We start from the raw sequence: 21,432 nt of genomic DNA on the forward strand, positions 1-21,432 counted from the left end.
TTTTAGATTTATGTTTTTTAAGTACACTGGCATTGCTATCTAAAATTGTTATCTGGGAACTCCCACAACAAAAGATACGTTATTAAAGGTTTGATTGACAAGATAAAACTGGCTAAAATGCAGATCTTGTTGGCCTAACTATCATTTGGGCAGAAGAAATGTGTAATTTAATGCAGATATTACACAATAAATAATATACTTTTTAGTGCTTTTAAGGAAGGCTTACGCTCAATCTGTTGCATAAAAGCTGAAAATATCTTCCTTATAGAAAAAAAGCATTGTAAATTTTTTTAAAGCCACATTGAACTGGTTATTTCTATTCAGAATCTTAATACTTTTGTTAGTCATATGGTAAATAATCTAGTAATGTTTTTGTACTAATATATTGAAATTTCTAGAGTATTTAAACTTTTTTCATTGGAAGACTGTTATAGTATTGAAAATAATGTGTTGTAAGTTAATATTGTTGAACTCAGAAAGGTATTTCTGTATACTGTGATCTTCATAGTAGTTATAAAGCTAGTGTATTTGTTAATTGGGTTTGCTAAGTTGCTGCGTGGAGAAAATCCAACGAAGGAAAGCTGATTTGCTAATTTTTAGATAGGCCAAATTTCAGTTATTGCTGATGTAATTGTATAGTTACTACTGGGTAATTTTATGTAATCAATTTAGAATTAGAATCACCCCTTACACTCATAAGGCTTATAGGTGACACTCCCTGTGACAGCATAATGATTTATTGAGCAGAAAATCACATTTTATTACTGTGTCTCAGGTGTGAGCTGTTGGCAGTTTAGCTAAAAATTTCCTGTGCTACTTTTCCAGATGCAATTTGTGTTTTAGGGTGTTTTGTCTTCATTGTCAGCAAGTAGATTTATTGGTGCTATGATGTCTGTGAATCCATGCAAGTGAAGCAGACAGAGCCCTTCCTTTTTGAATTTTATATAGATTACCCAGGTGCAAATATGACTAGCGTAATATAGAATTAAAGTTGTAGGATTATATATAGAAGTAGAGAACGAATTTTTATATTATGTGCTCAGTGAATAATATATTATGAAATAATGACGTGCTCAGTGAAATCAGTGAAAATCAGGGAATAATCAGTATTGATGGTTGTATGCTAAGTTTAACTGTGCTGGTTAACTCGTACTTGGAATTTTAAAACAGATATTATAGTGAATTTTTAAAGAATTCTGCTCGGAGGAGCCTTGTGCTTACATCGTTGGTTGTTATATGCTAGTTATGTAGTAGCATATATGTATTATGTATATGTAATATATGTTATGTATTATGTATACAAAAATATATGTGTATGTAATATATGTTATGTATTATGTATACATAAATATATATTTTCCTTGTGAAAGAAATAAAAGTGTAATTTTTCTCCCGAAGGGAACCAGCCACTTATAATTTTAGTTACATCATTCATGATCTAGAGTTCCATGATAACATTAATTCAGCCAGCTAGCCACAGATGTGATAGAAAAATATGGTAATGATGCAGTTAAATGCCTTTTTAAAAATTAAGTGCATTAATTTGTTTAAGTTGTAATTTGTGAAAAGATTGATCCAGTATAGAAACATTAGGCTTTTATTTTTTTTAATAACATATTTAGTTCTTGGTTTGTGGCTACTTTTTTTTTGTCTTGTGGTTAAGTTGATACTTGAGCTCTGATGATATTCATGCTTCTTTGTTTTACAGGCCCTGGGATGTTTGCTGTATAAACTTTGTTTCTTCACTCTTCCTTTTGGTGAGAGTCAGGTTGCTATCTGTGATGGCAGCTTCACCATCCCAGACAATTCCCGTTACTCCCATAACATACATTGTTTAATAAGTAAGTACTTGGAAAATTTATTAAAAAAATTATAAGATAACCGTACTTAGGGCCTGCTGTTTCCATTCCTTTACCTAAACCTAGTCTTTTAATTTCATGTATTATAATTTTATGAAACTATAGTCAAGAAATACATTGAAAAAGATGTTTATAAGACTTCTATAGGAATGAAAGCAGATTAATTAATGATTAGTACATGGATATTTTTAAGCTCTAGATAAGGTTTTATAAAACATAGAGATTATATAATTAAGGAAACTGGAATTTCTGGAAAAACTTACAGCGTAACGTTTAATTATTCAGTCTGAACTTTTGAAATCCAAATATCCAGACCTGTTGCTTCTTTAGATCACAGTATTGCCAATCTTAGATAGTAGTTTATTTGGCCACTCTTTTTAATATTCCTTATTGATTATAAAATTAGAAAGCAACCTAAGTGTATGTCAGAAGGAGAAATCCTGTGGGCCTTTGATTCCAAAAGAATACCTCAGTTTTCATTACAGCCTCTTTTAAGAATTTTTTATTCCTTTTTGACAGGTACTGTAATTTAATATTTTATATACGCACATGGTACAATTTTCTGAAAAAGATGATTTGGGGGAGGAGGAGGATCATCAGATATAAAATATGTTAGGAAGTTGCAATATTTAAACAGCACTGCCCTGCACTGTTTCGATTAAAGTGTTTCTAGCATTTCTACTCTGTTTTTTTCCATTTTAAACATCCTCTGTCATAGCCTCCAGCCACTGAGATCAGTGCAGTAGAAAAGAGGGTCAATGTAAATATATTTGAGGTTTTGTATAATAAAGATAGCAGTTCAACTCAGTGGGGAAAAACAGATGGAAATACAAAACTTTATTATCCACTTGTGGATGAAAAATCAGACTGGATCTCTACTTCAAACATTATGCTAAAATTTCAGATAAATCAAAGACTTAAATGCAAAAAATAAAACATAAATGTACTTGAAGAAAATAGGTCTGAATTTATTTATAACACTGGAGTAGATAATGTGTAAACTAGGCTTTTAATCTCAGGAAATAGAAAAGATGAATCCATTGACATATAAATTTAAACCATTAAAAATTCCCCCAAACCATGAACCCAAGCATAAAGTCAAATGGTAAACTGGAAAAAAAATTTATTACACACTTGACAATTGGCTAACTTTTGTAATTTATGTTACACATTTGACAATTGGCTAACTCATGTAACTCAAAAAGAAAAGGGCAAACACTCCAGAAGAAAAATAATCAAAAGAAAATGGAGGATAGGGAGGGTGGGAGGGAGGGAGACACAAGAGGGAAGAGACATGGGAACATATGTATATGTATAACTGATTCACTTTGTTATAAAGCAGAAACTAACACACCATTGTAAAGCAATTATACTCCAATAAAGATGTAAAAAAAAAAAAAGAACCTTACATTCTAGAGCAAGGGTCAGCAAACTTTTTCTGTAAAAGGCCAGACAGTCAGTAAATAGCTAAGCTTTGCAGACCATAGAGTCTCTGTTACAGTGACTCAACTCTGCTGTTTTACTGAAAGCAGTCACAGACAATATGTAAATGAATGAGTGTGGTCATGTTCCAATGAAACTTTAATTACAAGAACAGGCAGCAGGAAGAGTGTAGGGTCTAATAGGCCATCAAAAGGACCATGGCTTTAATTATGAGATGAGGGGGCCACTGAGCTCTTTGGGTAGAAGAGTAACATTATTTTTGTGAAAAAGCATCATTATTAAAAAGGATCATTTCAGCTACTATGTGAAGAGTAGTCAGTAGAGGGGTAAGGAGGCAAGAAGATGGGAAAGGTATAAGCTCAGCGAGACGTTCAGAAGTTACTCCAAGAAAACAAGAGTGAGATGAATTTGTCTTGCACCAGGATAGTAGCAGTGATGGGGGCAAGATGTCGTATAATTCTGATTATATTTACAAGATATAGTCATCATGATTTGCTAGTGGATTGGATGGGAGGGTGAAAGAGGAAGAGAGGCAAGGATGACTCCAAGGTTTTATGACCTGAGTGAGGAGAAGAATGGAGGTGCCTTTACCGTGATTGGGAAATACATGTGGGACGAGCCAGTTTTGGAAGGAAAATCAGTTTAGTTTTGGACATATTAAGCTCAAGGTGACCATTATATACTAAAGTGGAGATATTAAACAGGCTATCAGTTATATGACTCTGGAGTTCAGGAAAGAAGTTGTGGTTGATATAAATTTAGGTCTTAAGTTAGATAGTACTTAAAACCATGAGACAGGAAGAGGTCACCTTAAGTGCACGTATATAAACAAAAGAAGTTTATAATACAAACCCTGAGTTACTCCAATATTTGGAGGAACCAACAAAGGACACTCAGAAGTAGCAGAAAGAGAGGAAGAAAACCTAAAGAGAGTGGTATCCCCAAAACTAAGTGAAACCAGGCTTTAAGAACAACTGCTTCAAATACTAACAATAGGTCAAGTAAAACGAGGACTGAAAGCTGACCACTGGATCAACAACAGAGAAGTCATCAGTGACTCTTAACAAGAACTGTTTCAATGAAGTGCTGGGGACCAAAGTCTAAGTGGAATGAGTTCAAAAGAGAATATAAATTTCAGAGTCGAGTCATTAAGTATGCACGACTCTTTCCTATAGGAGGATGTGGTGCCAAAGGAGTTTGTTTAGATGGGAGATTTTATAGCATGTTTGTTTGCTGATAGGAATTTACTGTATTCCAAAATGACTAACTATATAGTTACACTATGGATTAAAATCACAGCCCTGAACTATCACACAATGTTATCCTGAGAAAGATAAAAAAAAAAAAAGAAAGAAAAGAAAACGGAGCCTAAAAGGATATCTAGCTTTACTTTGCAAACTTATTTAAAGCATGATCTTTTTGTTTCTTTAATGTGGATTTGCTCATACATGTTGGAAATCAGAGAATTATGTCAGTTGAACACAAAAATTACATTGCTTCACGTGGAATGCTTTTCCTAGGCGAGGGGAGGCAGGGCAGCGGTGGGGGAGCTGGCGTTATAACTTGTAGGGGAAGGAAGTCGCCCTGAGCTTGGCTGCTGCACTGCCAGCTTGTAGACTTTCCACTACAACTGGAGAACATTAATAAGAATGCTTGTACCTGAGGTTTTCTTCCCAGAGAGGTCTACCTCTCAGCTTTTGTGTGACTCTCTACCAATGGATGGCCTCCTGACTAGCACACTCGCTGGCTCGGAACTGCACTTTTATCTTATTGGTTGAGAACCTCCTAGTCCTATTTTGATGTGTTTTTATGTCCTCGTGGCAGCCTTCAGCCAAATTAAGCTACCTGCCTGGTCAGCCCAAGTTACCTTCCCAGATACCAGTTAATGTTTTTGTCAGTGTTCTGGTGACAGAGCTGTATAGTTTTTTTTTTTCAGTGGTTTGTCCCAGCTCTCTTTTCCTCATTAGCCCTGTTATTTTTAGCCTGCCATTTTGCAGAATGTGAATTTTTTTTAGAGCGCAAACATACTTTAGAGTATATTTGAATAAACTTCATACCCATAAGCTGCTCTGTCTTATCCAGTTGCTTTCTTCCTTCATTGTCCAAAAATTAGGGCATCAAAAGCATGGAAAAAACTCATTAATTGGAATGCTCAAAAAATAGATTGAGGAATTTACTTTGGCAGTTGAGTGTTCTGGCTAATTGAAGTTTAACCTTTTGTTGAAGCCCTTGTTGTAAATCATTGTATCTGTGGCACTGTTTTGTTGTTAAGTATAATGCTTTAATCACAACTGGACTGAGGATTTTATTGAGGATCTTGCAGTGTCTTCGCAACTCAGTATTCTCATTGGACAAAACTGTATGAGAGGCTGGACAGTATATACCCTGATTCATGATTTAATTTGCTTATAGTGATGAAATCTTATTTTTTTTTGATAGTTACAAGAAATTTCTGGTTTATTTGCACAGCTATAAATGAGAGATTTTCAACATTTCATTCAGAATGCAACAGTGTAGATTCTAAGAGATCCAGTCGTTTCCAATCTTCCCTCTTGCCACAGCCAGTTTATATCTCAGGTTTACAAGTCCTGCTTAAACTTCAGACACAGGCTCCAGTACACTAACTCTGCAACCTAGGATTAGGTTCTCATTTGAGTAGACTGATAAATCACATACCAGCTACAGCTCCTACAGCCTGTAGGGATGGGATGGGATTCTGTTTCACATGTGAGGCTTCTTTCTATTTGAGATCTTATTTTCTTGTGTTAGGTTTGTTTGTTTTCCTTCTCTATGTATGTGTGTATGGGTATGTGTGTTTGTGTATAGTAGGAAGGTAGAAAAGCTAAACACTGCAGATAATTTTAGGATCTAATTGGACTCTAGTTCATTGATGCTTTACTGGGCATCATATGCTTGCTTTATTTTTCAATAAATGTACAGATTTTAGTTTTTATCAGTGTTAGTATAAATTTGGCCATGTATTAATTTCTTTGAACTGATTTCTCAGAGCTAGGCAGAAATAAAAAAACAAGGTTGAATAAAATAAAAGCACTCAAGTAAATGTTGGTATTTTATCTCCCATCAAAGGGCTTTTGTGGACTTTACTTTTTAAATATTGTCTTGAGTAGTAAAAGCTTAATAACAAAGTAGGGATTTTTTAAAACCCGAACATACTTATCTATAATGCAGTGGTTTTTAGAAAACATTTAGATTCTTTGCAATTTTATTTTATTTATTTATTTATTTTGCGGTATATGGGCCTCTCACTGTTGTGGCCTCTCCTGCTGCGGAGCACAGCCACTCCCCGGCATGTGGGATCCTCCCGGACCGGGGCACGAACCCGTGTCCCCTGCATCGGCAGGCGGACTCCCAACCACTGCGCCACCAGGGAAGCCCTGCAATTTTATTTTTTACGTTTTTCGCATGTGACCATGCCTGTTTCTCACTATCCTATTTAGGTTCCTCTGTCTGCTTTTATAATAAACTAATTGGTGATTTACATTGCTTTCAAGTAAATTCTACCTTCAGAAACAAGAAACTACCTAGCTGTGCTCATAGTTTTTGAAAGTGAAGCTTTTTATTGCCAACTGTCTATTCATACAATGTAGTTGCCCCACATTTATTTATAAGATAAAACATTTAAAAAATATATCTTCTTAGTATGAATAGATTTACTAATGCTGTTTACATCTATTTTATATGATTCAAGATTTTTGAAAATGAAATAGCCATGCTTAATCTTTGTTAAAACTGTATGGTTTGTGGTTATATAAGTATTTGAATATACTTTTGATTATCACCAGTTTGGTCAAGGGTAGTTATTATTATTTATATAGTAATATTTAATATATTAATGATAATAATTGTTAATTATATTAACTACTGTCCACAAAGCTCAGTTTATTAACTTTCTGCAGACTTTACTTCTTAAAAGTAGCAATTATTTAGAATTTTTCTTCTTAGCTTCTGTTAACTTTTCCAGTAGACAAGTAATGGAGATGGATTGCAGGGGGCAATGAGGAGAGAATCACTTTGCATTTTTGGATCTAAGAGTTGAAAAGAACTTAGAGAATATTTAGAGGAGAATGAGAAGCATAACTAACGGGATTACTGAATAGTTTTGATGAGTGAACAGAAGGCTGGTTGCTTCACCTTTCTTTTAGCTTCTGTTATGGTAGTTAAGGAAGTACATTGTGGAGATTAAGAGCAATTTGGCCTCCGGAGCCAAATGGCCTAGGCTTGCATCTGCTCTGTCACCTATTTGGTACAGGATACGGGGCAGCTCCATTTATTTCAGTTTGATTTCTAAAATGAGCATATTAAATGACCTACCTCTTAAGGTTATTGTGAAAATTAAATGAATTATGAGAAGTGCTTCTTAGTATGTGTGAGTACTCAGAAAGAGATGGCCTTTAATACTACTATCATTATTACTACTATAGCTCCCACTACCACTACTACTGACGTCATTATAATTCTTCCTGAGCTAACCTAATTTTTGATTTTCTGGGTGAGGGTCAGGGCATCTGCTGTCAGATACTAAGTAGGATGTACTTTCCCTGCAGAGATTTCTTTGGATGCTTTGAAGCCAAACTTGGTTTTTCAGGTTAAGGTTGGATATCAAACGTTTACCATAATTTATCATATATTCCAGAATATACTGTTAAATGTAACTACTAAGATTAATTTTCTTAACTCTTAACTTTGTGCATGAAATAGTGATATATAATATATAATGAACCAGTCTGTTCTCTGTATCTGTCTTTTTTTTTTTTTTAAGTGAGATCATATGGTATTTGTTGTCTGTCTGACCAATTTCACTTAGCATAATGCCCTCACGTTCATTCATGTTGTTGCAGATGGCAAGATTTCCTTCTCTTTTTTTAGTGACTGAGTAATATTTCCATGGTGTGTGTGTGTGTGTGTGTGTGTGTGTGTGTGTGTATGCCTCTCATTTTCTTTATCCATTCATCCATTGATGGATACTTAGGTTGCTTCCATATCTTGGCTTTTGTAAATAATGCTGCAGTGAACACGGGGGAGCAGATATCTTTTTGAGTTAGTGTTTTTGTTTCCTTCAGATACATACTCAGAAGGAGAATTGATGGATTATATGGTACTCTATTTTCAACTTTTTGAAAGACCTCTGTACTGTTTACCACAGTAGCTGTACCAATTTACATTCCCACCAGCATTGCACAAGGGTTCCCTTTTTTCCACATTCTACCAACACTTGTTATTTCTTGTTGTTTTGATAATAAATACATTTATTTTAATACCTGTTTTCTGTGGGAAACCAGGAACTTGCTTATTTAGATACACTTAAAATTCATTATGGAAGTTAAAAAATACATATAAATATAGGCAGAACAGTGCAGTGGTTTATCATGTACCTGCCACCCAGCTTCAGTGATTATCAACTCATGGCCAATCTTGCTTCATTTATGCTCTTCACCCACTGTCTTCCTATATATTTTTTTGTTGAAAAAAATCTCAGACATTTTAATGTACCTTTGAAAAGAAATCAGAGATTAAGATAGGGTTTCCTTGAAGGTTTTCAGTCATTGGCTCTGGGTTACCATTTGGGGAGATGTAAAGAGAGGGCTGTGATCAATAACTTTTAGGAACAGCTACCAGGGCTATCCCAAATATACTATCCTGGCATATTTATAGTGCCATTAGTCTTTACATTATGATTGAACACATTTATTTAATTAGCTGCTAAATTTGGTTTCATTTCAACAGTCCATAGAATAAGGTTTGTAGAACATCTTTGCCTAACATGTAAGTTTCTATAATACTTTCCATAGGTCAACAGACAAAAATAACAAGTTAATGCTTGAAGTATTTATGATTGCAAAATTAGAGTGGGTATTTCTCTTTTCAGGTAAATTACTATAAGTGTAATAGCTGGAAGTCTGTGGGAGAGAAAAAGTGTCTTTGTGGAAGGAAAAGATATTAACAAATTTTAAGCAGGAACATTCTTTTGAGACCTCTGTCCAAAGTATTTTCCTGTTAAATTTGTTGAGCTGTTAGATTAGAGATGCTGGTTTAACTTTTACTTAGGACCCAGTATGGATCCATCATTTTAGGTAACTTGAATGGAAACTACTTCATTTAATTTTTGGTGTGCGTCCTCGATGTAACCGTAGGGTTAACTTGGCCACTGCTGTGCTGCAGCAGCCACTGCTCCTTTAGCTGCTCTTTTTGCTAGAATATGCATGGATGGTGTACTTTCCTTTGCAAAATTAGAATAAGCATAATTAATTCAGTTGCCTTGGGCAAGTGATTTTTATCAGATAGTCTGATACATCAGTTGGAAATACTGTGGTGGTTTAGTCATATAGTACCTTCAGTGCTGAGACTGTTTTGTGTTCTTAGGTTGAGTTAGTGATATTTGTGTCAATAGAAAGAGTCACACAAGTAAGAGGAGCAGAGAAATATCCTTACATTTCTATTATGGCTTACTTTTTAAAGGTCGATTTTATATTTACAGTAGAAGCAAGGTTAATGGGAATGGTCTTGTGCTGACTCACATGATCATATTAAGTTGGGTAAACAAGGGTGTATTCTAGCTTCTCTGTCTTTTTTAAAAAACTTAATTACTAGGGGGCTTCCCTGGTGGCGCAGTGGTTGACAGTCCGCCTGCCGATGCAGGGGACACGGGTTCGTGCCCCGGTCCGGGAAGATCCCACATGCCGCGGAGCGGCTGGGCCCGTGAGCCATGGCCGCTGAGCCTGCGCGTCTGGAGCCTGTGCTCCGCAACGGGAGAGGCCACAACAGTGAGAGGCCCGCGTACCGCAAAAAAACAAAAACAAAAACAAAACTTAATTACTTGATTCACTTTTGGATGAATTAGACACATGTATTCCTTAATCCACTCCTTCTCCTCAGGAGCATATTTCTATAGATGAAATGGTTTTATTGTCATGAAGTAGGAGTTAATAAAACACTAGACTTGAGGTTTAATTATTGTGAGAGAAAATGGCTTTGGATCAACTACTTAAAAATTGAAATTGTCATTTTTGGTAGATATGCTCCAGTGTTTAGGTGGATTAGAACTGATACCTCTACACTCCAGATTACATCATTCAGTAATCTAGGAGTACATTTTGCAATCCATTCTTTTGGAGAGTTTGAAAAATTACATTATTAAGTGCTTTAACAGTGCCTTATTGAGATTTTTTTCTTTTTTTTTAAATGGCTGATAACCTTCAATATAAAAATATTCAGAGATAAAAATGTAACCATGGTCTACTGTGGGTTTCAGCCTCTTTATACTTTGAATTTAGAACCAAATTAGAGATGGGGCACAGGATCTCATTAGATAAAATGACAAAGCAGATTGCAGAAGGGACTCTGAAGCCAAATGGGCCTATTAATGCATATACAACCCCCAAATATACTCTCACAGAGTCATAGACAATGTTGGAAAACCATGGACTGCTTCCACAGAAGTAGGCCACTTGGCAAAACATGGTTCTGTAGAGAACATACATGTCCTGAGAATAAACTGTTGAAAGAAAGAGCAACAGAGATGGACACGTGTAGGTGCCTATTTCTTTTCTTCTAGTCTAAATTAGACAAATCACTGTCTTTCCCTTGGCGAGGACTGTATTATACTAATAGAGAGAGGTCACTAGCACAGTGGTTTTCAAACCGCTTGACGGTGATCCATGGTAAAAAATACATTTTACATATACATACACATAAAACAAGTTTCTTGAAACATTGCTTACACTTACAGTAATGCACTCTAATGTTTTCTATTCTACTTTACTAAAACAAATGCTAGTCATGACCTTTTAGGCTGATTTTATGTCACATAAATGGTATCAGTACAGTTCGGCAAGCGGAAGTGCCTCCAGAAGATGTATTCCCACATGGAAACATGAGCCAGGGGAGTTAGAGGTCCTTTTGTTTGCTTATGAGATGTTATCAGTTCTACCCACATTGGTAAAAGTCTGTTTAAATTTATCCCCATATCATGTACTGTTGTTACTTTTAAAACATGTAATATCTGTTGGTATCAAGATAAAATATAACTTTGGAGGATGAAATAAACCTTGTAGATTTTTCAGATCTTTTCTGGATTTGAATGAAGTTGAATATGCATTAATAAATATTAGACTTAAATGTTCTGAGTTATTTCTAACAATGGTGATACAATAGTAAAATATCAATTTTGTAAGTGATATCTGTTAGCCTTTTTAAATAAATAAAATCAAGTGATATGCAGAATATAATAAAACCGAGTCCAGAATCTCCCAAATAAATTTTTGTATGTGCTTAGTGTCACTTGCCAAACAACCATGTTTTTAGCAAATAAATTTATCATGCTGTTGGAGATGTATTACACATTGTTTGTTCAAATATTACTTAAGTTTGAAAGGTAGATTTAATTCATTTTGATTTATAATTTTAATTTAGCTGTTTATATACCTTGATATCTCTGTACATAATTTTGTTAGTACATTTTAGAATATTATCTAATTAACGCTGTAAATTTTACATTGCAGATAGGTTTAAAAATTATTTGAATAAGATGAGAACTTAGAGTTAATCAATGAAGCAGCGTTAGAATATGAAGACTGCTTTAACAAAATATGGATTTTTTACATATGTAATTGAGTATAAATGTCAGCCTTCTTGTGAAATTGTAAATTAACAAGTAGTTCAAGAAATTGACAAGTGGTAGTGGTCATTTTGGTTAGAAAAAAGGTCAGGCCTTCCAAGCAATGCTGTAGGGTTGGTGTGAAATCTGTTCATAATAGAACCACGAAATTATGCTTGTACTTCTGAACGTGATGTGGATAGCATGTTGAAATACAGAACTATGATGAATATTGCTATCATCAGCGTGGGAAGAAAGCATGTTTTAGGAAAATTATAGTGCCAACCCTCTACTACTTTGTTAAACAGACTATAATGCATACAAATTCAGTCTTCTCTTAAATGATTTAGGAGCACTTAAAAATTAGTAGAGATATTTTAGATAATAGTGAAAATAAGGACCCCTACTACAGCCCTGGAACTTTTTTGGATAATTCCCCAGTGTTCACTAAACTTACTTTTTCTTTTGCGTTAGGGTCCCAGAAAAATACTCATATTTGTCGTTCATACTTTCAGTACAGAACTGTTCTAGGACTGGTTTGTCTTTAGTTTGGGATATTGTATAAGATAGCAATTCTAATGTTTTCTATATACGTTAACAAAGTTTGGTGGAATCATCACTGCTCTTAGAATGGAAATATATATATATTTATTTTATCCTTTTAATGTACCCCTAATTGCTTCCGTGTTCAATGAAACGTCTTAACATTTTGATCTATTCTTGCAGGGTTCATGCTTGAACCAGATCCAGAACGTAGACCCGATATATTTCAAGTGTCATATTTTGCATTTAAATTTGCCAAAAAGGATTGTCCAGTCTCCAACATCAATGTAAGTAGTTTTGCAAGTAGGATATGAATTTAAAACACATTTTATCTGTGTGGATATATATACTTTCAGAGTTACTTGTTTCAAGACAAGTGGTCTCATGGTATGTTTGTGATTAGTATTTTTGATACAAAGCTACAGTTGCCAAACTATGTACTGTGGTGCTCTGGGGAGCTACAGTGGATTGAGGGCACTGCAGGATGTTTTGCATGTTTGAGGGAAACACAGTGACCTCTGTCTGATACAGCACAAACTACTATTATTAAGTTGTTTGGGCCTAACTGTTGAAAAAACAGGACTGTTAGATTTTTGGGGAGCAGGGTGGGGCCGGGTGTCATGAAAAATTACTGAGACACTAAGCACCCTAAAGTTTGGTTACCTTTGGCATAAAGAGCATAGGCGTTGTAAATGCAGAGAACTGGGTTCAATTCTGTCTTTATCAGTGACTGATTTTGTATATTTTGGGGAGTTACTTAATAGTTTGTTACTTTTTCTGTAAAACAGGGATAGTAATTATGAGGATTAGAAATAATAAATGTAAAACCCAGTGTCTAGTGCAGGGAAGCTGAGTTGGTAATAGCTATTACCATGCAAAGGCTTTGAATTGTATCTGGTGTCTGCATACTTAACTACATCAGATTAACGGTATATGGCGAGTCTGCTAATTTTAATAAAAGTCTAGAATCATCAGTGATTTTTAAGCTGTTCTCAACATTGTGAAGATCATTCTGGCCTGACTTGTTTTATAGGTTTCCTTTGTGTATAACTTAATCCACCCCACTGAGAAAAAAGAAGGAATTTGGTACCTTTTCCTTTTTGTTTTTTGAAGTTCTTACTATGTCAATATAATATATTCTTGGTTGAAGCTGAAAGTCATTACTAACATTCTTGTAATGAAAGTAGCTTTATTTGACATTTGCCTGGATTTTTAGCTTTTCACTCAGCAAACATTTATTGAGTACTTACTATAAGCCAAACATTATAGAGGATAAACAAATGAGTGAAGCCTCTCCTCTTGTTTTCTAGACTTGACAAGCAGTGTCATGAAAATTACCTGCAGTATGTAAAACAACACGGTATTCATGTGCTTGGTGTTTTGCTTCTTCTTCCAAAGAGTGTGAAATAGTCATTGATTTACAAGTGTAATATAATCCTTTATACCCAAGATTTACCCATTTGTAAAGTGGATATAATGATGTTGTTCTGTTTATTTTCCAAGGGTTTCTGTGGAACACAAATATGAAAGTGACATTTGTTTAACATGCACTGATATTTGCAAATATATGTGAACAATTTTGTGGAACACAAATATGAAAATGACATTTGTATAACATGCACTGATATTTGCAAATATATGTGAACAATTTATAGATATCTGAGGTGAAGAGATTGTCTCACAGACAATACTTTTAAAATTTAAGAGTGTATCTGTAGTGTTTAAGTAAAGCTTTCTGCAATTGAAATAAAAACTAAAATGAAAAGTTTTATTTTTTCTTCCAAGAATTCTCCTATTCCTTCAGCTCTTCCTGAACCGATGACTGCTAGTGAAGCAGCTTCTAGGAAAAGCCAAATAAAAGCCAGGTAGGCAAAACTATGCTGAAATTTGAAAAGGCATTTAAGAAAAAAGAGGACAGTTCTTGTTTTTAATCCTAGCAAGTGTCATTCATTAAATATCATCTTCACCCACAAAAAGTGTCGTATTCCTTATTGGAAGTACAGAATAAGCTTTCTTATATAACAGGGTTTGACAGCAGTTGCACTTGAACTGCTACCTCTCAGCAATCACGAAGTGATTGTGTAACTGCTGATGTTACACTGGGTCCTTTTACAGGGGGAAGTTGTCATTTCGTCACATGGCAACTAATTTATGAGATTTTATGTTTTACTTAATAGCTAGTATGATTTTGTTTAATTTACTGAAAGAAAAAATAGCTATGTATATTTTATAATGAGTGGTTATAATGGTAATACTTTTAAGACTGATAAAGAAGTATAATGTTTTAAATAATTTTTTTTTTTTTTTTTGCGGTACGCGGGCCTCTCACTGTTGTGGCCTCTCCCGTTGCGGAGCACAGGCTCCGGACGCGCAGGCCCAGCGGCTATGGCTCACGGGCCCACCCAGCCGCTCCGCGGCATGTGGGATCTTCCTGGACCGGGGCACGAACCCGTGTCCCCTGCATCGGCAGGCGGACTCTCAACCACTGCGCCACCAGGGAAGCCCTTAAATAATTTTTATAGTTCTTTACTACATTAATGTTTGATACGAATTACATAGGTTAAGACCTAAATCTGACTAATGATTGAATTAATGACTGATTTTTTTTTATTTTTCTCGTGCTTTCTTTTTTGAGTTTAAAAGTTAATAAGCAGGACTGTATTTTACATTATCAGACAGGCGTAATATTACATTTGGGGAGATTTCTTGGCCACAGTTTTTTGTATTGTATTTTACTTATGCAAAGTATTTTATTTGACATAAAATACATAAAAAATATTTGTCACGCACTTGTTACATTCAAGATACAGATACTGAGACCACAAAGAAAAAGCAGCAGTGTTTATTTCCAAGGAGCTCTGATCCAAATGAAGATAGACGGGTGAACAGTCACACCTTGATAGATATCGGGCAGCTCTGAGGGTGGAGGAAGGGAAAGAAGACAGGAGCACAGGAAGAATCCGGTGGGAGTTGCTGGACTCTTTTCTTGAAGGATGAATAGTCTAGTCACTTGGAATGATGGGCAGTGAAACCATAGCAGGCAAACATTGCCGATGAGGACAGCCTTTGTGAAACTACAAGGCTGGGGCATAATAAGGGCACATGTACAGGAGTGGTGGGAAATGAAGATGAGGAGGGGGTAGGTAAATATCAGTCATGAGCAACTTTATATGTCATGCTGAGAAATTTGGATTTTGGCCTTTAGACCGGTGAGTTTTCAACTTTGCAGTCAGTTCTACTATTTGGAACTTGGTTGTCAGGTGTGTTATAAATAATCTGTTATTTGTAAATTATTGAAATATCACTTGAGAATGACTTAGTTTTTTTAAAAAAATATGGCATCACTCTAAAAACATTATCTTCATTCACTTAAATTTAAAATACTCTTTTGAGTAAGAGACGAAGGAGTAATGTGATGTCTAACTTGCAGGAATCCAGCATGACTGACTGTCTTACCCATGACATAGCTGTAGTTAGCAACTGCTGTTATAGTTGAGTGGTCATTATGAATTATTGTAGGACTTGTCAGTTGAATTTTATTGTTACTTATATTTTAAAATAATTATTTTGTTAATGATTAAATCTTTAAGAAAGTAGATACAAATTTTTTAAAAAGCATGAGTCAGCTGAACAGTAATGCTTTGAATATCTTTTCACCATGACACGTTACAGCTATACAATTATAAGGAAATGAAATAGTTAATGAAATAGTTAACTAAAATTCACAGTGCTAGTCATAGTATGTTAAATCTATACATTATGTATATTAAAATAAATAGGGTTTATTGGTGCTTATTGGTCAATAATATAAGTTTATTTTTTATTGATAGTATCAGTAAAGAAGTTGAAAAATTCTAAATGTTAAAAAGTTGTAAATCATTTTTTTTTTCCATGTAAAAGGCATATTTCCAGAGAGGGGAGGAGGGGGAATCTTTAAATAGCCAGTATCATTATTTACATGTTTTAAAGCTTTTATGGATATTATCTGCCTGCCCTGCCTTCAGTCAGTGGCACTTTTTGTTTCACTTCTTAAAACCCCCCATCCACCTCCCCAAAATTTGCATCTGCTCTTGGGACTGTTACACATGTGAAACTTATATGATTTATGTCTTAAAGATGGAAGGGTTGAGAATCACTGCCCTGGCAGATGGAAACACTGAGGGATTTTAAGAGAAGAGAGTGTATTTTAGGAAGATTGTTCAGGCTAGTCAGCAGAAAAGAAAAGAAAGGAAGCAAAAAACCAGCTCTTTGTCTGCTACAATAGTGCAAAGGAAGCTGCAGTAGCAGTGTTGATGTCAGTAATTACTCGTTCTTTCATTTTAGTTAAGTTTGTATTTTCACTTTGCTGAATCTGTCCAGGCATTCTCCTCCCATTTCTTCATAGACCGCTTACTTTCTTTTACTGTCTGATGAAATCACATTTATGTTTAACCTCCAGTTCTCACCTGCGCCTTCTCTAGCCAAGTTAGGTTAAAGGTAAAATTACTCCTCCATGAAACTCTTGACAGTATTAGCTTAGCGCTGGTTACTTTTTCTGTCTTATATTTTATTATATTTTCATGAACATGTGCCATATTTTCCTAGGTAGGCTGTAAATTCTTTGAAGACTGAGCCCTATTAGCTGGATATCAGTAATTGTATAATAGATATTGGTACATTAGTGAAATAAGTTAGGAAACACTAGACTAAACAAAGTCTGCAGAACTTTTAATATGCTTTTTAGAGGTTTGCCCTGCTCGTGTGTTGTGAATCCTTTATGGAGCTATTTAGAACAGGAACAAGGCAGGGTGAGGTCTGGCCTATATACTACCCACTTAATGAAGAATGGGTAGGCAAATAGAAAGATTGTATACAATATTTCCCCCAAATTACTTAAGTTTAGGGAGTACAGCATTGGTTTTAGTGCCATATCCATAATTTGAACTCAATAAATAATTAGATTAAATGAGATATAATTGGTTACATGTATACATGATCTTTTTATAGCCTTTTAGTTCTATTTTCGTATGACTTGTACCATCCCCATCCCGTGTAAAACATAAATGTTATTTTTAGAAAACAGCACACATACAGTGCATTTCTATGATTTTCCAAAATCTTTTGATTCAATTTCACATCCTTTCTTTCTGAGAAAGATAGTTGTTGAGAGGGCTCCCTCTTGTGGTATCTCCAGATAGAGGAAAGAACTGTAGAGTCCTGTGCAGTTATGATAGACTGGACTTCCTCTAAATGCCGCAGATGTGTACTTGATAAATCATAAGTATGCAAAACTTTTAAGCGTCAGATCATTTTGAAAATGTGCTAAGGGAACTTGATAAAGAGATTTTATTGCAATCCTTTTGAAAAGTGAGCATAGACCCTATTAAAGTATTCGAGTTTTTTGTTCTGAATTTATAGAAAGCAGAGTTGATAAATACGTAAGTTAAAGATTTTTCCTGGCTATTTTTGAAAGAGAAAAGCAAATGTCTGTGTCTTCTTGAATTATATTTAGTGTCTCTTGCTTTCAAAACTGCTTTCCACTTGACCACTCACATTTGTGGCCTGAACTAAGTCCTAGTGGGAAAACCTTTATATAATTTCCATTCAGTGTTTTAAGTAAAGCAAAGTTAAAGATTTAAGATGCTGAATGTGAGCTGATAGCTCCACCAGTTAAAAGTTTTGGCTTCTTTTGTTTTGCATGCCTTAGGCCCTATTCTTTTTTTTTTTCTTAAGCCAAGAGTCCAAGCTAAAGGAGCCTGTTGTTTGTTGTTTCTTATTTTTGTTTCTCTGACTGGTTTAGAGAGTTGGCTCTGTTTTGTCCAAAACCTTATTGAGAAGACTTCTGTTTGCTTCCTTTATTTTATCTCCTTAAGAGCAATTCTATACTCCTTTTTTGCCAGCTCCGGTGGCAGACTATAAGTGGTAGCAATCTGGCTTGAGGAAATTGGTTAGGTTTATTTTATTTACTTCCTTATCTTCATTAAACATTTAGTACTTGAAAATGAGACTTAGGAAGAAGCCAAGAGGACGAACATGACCATCAGTAATAATAAATATGCATCTGTTGAAATAGATCCTTTATAGAACAAATAGTAAGTTAGAAATGATCCCAGTATTTGGAATGACATGTGTTCTTCTGTTGTAGAATAACAGATACCATTGGACCAACAGAAACCTCAATTGCACCAAGACAGAGACCAAAGGCGAATTCTACTACTGCCACTCCTAGTGTGCTGACCATTCAAAGTTCAGCAATACCTGTTAAAGTCCCAGCTCCTGGTGAATTCAGTAACCACAGACCAAAAGGTGATACAGCTCTGCCAACCTCGTCCCCTTTTTAGTTAATTTACATAAACCTTTTATGGCTCGATTTCCTAGAAATGTAAATTATTGGCAGACTTACTGTTGTGAAGCAGATATGTCACATAGTGCTTTAAGAAACATAAAGCTACTAATGTCTAATAAACCCACCTAATTGTTTTCCTAATGTTGTCAGCAAAAGTAAGGTACGGGTAGTATAAAAGTATGGTATGAAAAGCTCACAACCTGCTTATCTCTAGAGTCATCGACTAGTAGGGTTCGAGGTTGATACTAAAGTTCAAGAGTATAGAAAATTCTATATTGTATTGGAAAGGAGGAATTTGAAACTCTAGGCTTACAAAGCTTTAATGTTAAAGTGTTTTCAACTAGTATGTTTTAAATTAGGATACTCTAATGGTTAAAAGCCTACATGTTGAGTCTTAAGAACCTGGATTTGAGTCCTATTTCTCCTATTTTTTAGTAATATGTGTTATGAAAATACTAGTACCTATCTTATGGGACTGTTGTGAAGACTAAATGACTGCATACTATAATGCCTGCCACATAATATGTCCTTAAGAAATGTTCACTATTAACTACTGTTACTACTATTAGGTAAAGTATATGCTCAAGGAAGACATTTATGTTATCTGATGTAACATAAGCCTGTGGTGATCAGGCATACCCGATGGAGGAATAGGGAAAGGGAAAAGGGAACAAAAGGGGAATTTGAAGTCTTTTATGTCCAATTCCCATTTTACCATTTCTTAGACTCAGTGTTCCCTTCTGTAAAATGGGAAAACAGCCATTCTGCCTATTATAAAGAGTAAATAACAAGGTGTATGGTATCTAGGAAAATTCTGTTTCATGGTAAGCATTCAGTGTTTGGGTTGGAGATGCTATTCGGTTTTATTTTATTTTTTGCGGTACACGGGCCTCTCACTGTTGCGGCCTCTCCCGTTGCGGAGCACAGGCTCCGGACGCGCAGGCTCAGCGGCCATGGCTCACGGGCCCAGCCGCTCTGCGGCATGTGGGATCTTCCCGGACCGGGGCACGAACCCGCGTCCCCTGCATCGGCAGGCGGACTCTCAACCACTGCGCCACCAGGGAAGCCCTGTACATCTCTTAACATTGCTTTTCTCATTAAATCTTATATAAAAAGTACGGAATCTAAAAAAAAAAAAGTCATGAAGAACCTAGGGGCAAGATGGGAATAAAGACGCAGACCTACTAGAGAATGGACTTGAGGGTATGGGGAGGGCGAAGGGTAAGCTGTGACAAAGTGAGAGAGTGGCATGGACATATATACACTACCAAACGTAAAATAGATAGCTAGTGGGAAGCAGCCGCATAGCACAGGGAGATCAGCTCGGTGCTTTGTGACCACCTAGAGGGGTGGGATAGGGAGGGTGGGAGGGAGGGAGACGCAAGAGGAAGGAGATATGGGGATACATGTATATGTAGCGCTGATTCACTTTGTTATAAAGCAGGAACTAACATACCATTGTAAAGCAATTATACTCCAATAAAGATGTTAAAAAAAAAAGTAACACATGAATAAAATTTTAAGATATATTCATACAATACAATAGCATTCAGAACAATGTAGAAGTCCCCATTCTTTTTCTTTCCAGAGTAAACTAGCAGCAGTTAGGTATACACCCTCCTAGTCCTTTTTTATGTTCTTGCATGCATATACACAGATATAAATAATTCACGTTGGGTTAAACACAAATGGATTCGTACTATACATAGTTCTCTACAACTTGATTTTTTTTAAACCTAATATACTTTGGAGAGCTTTGCATATCAGTGCATATAGATCTACCATGTAGTTTTTAATAGGTATGTGATATTCCATCATATGAATGTACGATAGTTTATAAAACTTTTTTGGTTATTTCCAATGTTTGCTATTATTAATAGCGTTGTGGTAAACATCTATATAATGAACACTTGATTTCCATGTCAGCATTCTTCTGAGGAAGCTATTAAAGTACACTCATTTAAAATTATTCAGATACTGCCAAATTACCATCCAAAGAAGACTTCAGAAATTTATGCTACAGCACCAACGAGGTGTGAGTGTCCTTTCACCTTGTCTTTACCAACACTTGATAGTATTGGTTTTTTAAAAATGTTTCCCTATTGACAGGTGAAACATTTTTGATTTTATTTTAATATTCCTGATTAACGGTACTGTTTCACGTTTACTGACCATTTGTTTTCTTCTGTGAATTGTCTTTTGCAATTTTCCATGAGATTGTTTGTTTTTTATTTACTTTTTATTGCTCTGAAGATTTTATCTTTATGTATTCTGAATATTCTTTGCCAAATATATTGTAAATATTTTCTTCCAGTTTATCATTTGTCTTTAACTCATGAACTTACTGAACTTCTCTGAGCCTTCATTTCATCATTTGCAAAATGGGGAATAATAGTATGAGGATTTAATGATGTACTCGGAAGCATGGTTTTCATGTAGGATTGTAGTGTTGTTTTTTGGGAGTTCTCCGGTGCTCTGTGGGCTTGGCTTGAGAAACAAGGAGCTCTATTCAGCTTGATAACACTAAAGAGAAGTCACAGTTTGTGAGGTGAGAGGTGAGTTCCATGAGTTATTGCATGATGCTCATTGGCTTGTGATTGCGCTTCACCTGCAGCTGAAAGTGTTCTCCAGTTAGACATCAGGGCCTT

The 21,432-nt window shown here is 35.3% G+C and overlaps 1 protein-coding gene across 2 annotated transcripts in view; it reads left to right on the forward strand.

Annotated features, from left to right (window-relative positions):
• The window catches only part of BMP2K (BMP2 inducible kinase), a 123,032-nt gene that overhangs the window by 68,808 nt on the left and 32,792 nt on the right, over nt 1-21,432 (forward strand). For both annotated transcript variants that reach the window (XM_079919775.1, XM_079919776.1), the window contains exons 7-10: nt 1,709-1,841; nt 12,643-12,746; nt 14,245-14,324; nt 18,584-18,744. In XM_079919775.1, coding sequence (XP_079775901.1) covers nt 1,709-1,841; nt 12,643-12,746; nt 14,245-14,324; nt 18,584-18,744 — 478 coding nt within the window. The remainder of the gene's footprint in view (nt 1-1,708; nt 1,842-12,642; nt 12,747-14,244; nt 14,325-18,583; nt 18,745-21,432) is intronic.

The sequence above is a fragment of the Stenella coeruleoalba genome (assembly GCF_951394435.1).
Source record: "Stenella coeruleoalba genome assembly, chromosome: 4".
Lineage (NCBI taxonomy): Eukaryota > Metazoa > Chordata > Mammalia > Artiodactyla > Delphinidae > Stenella > Stenella coeruleoalba.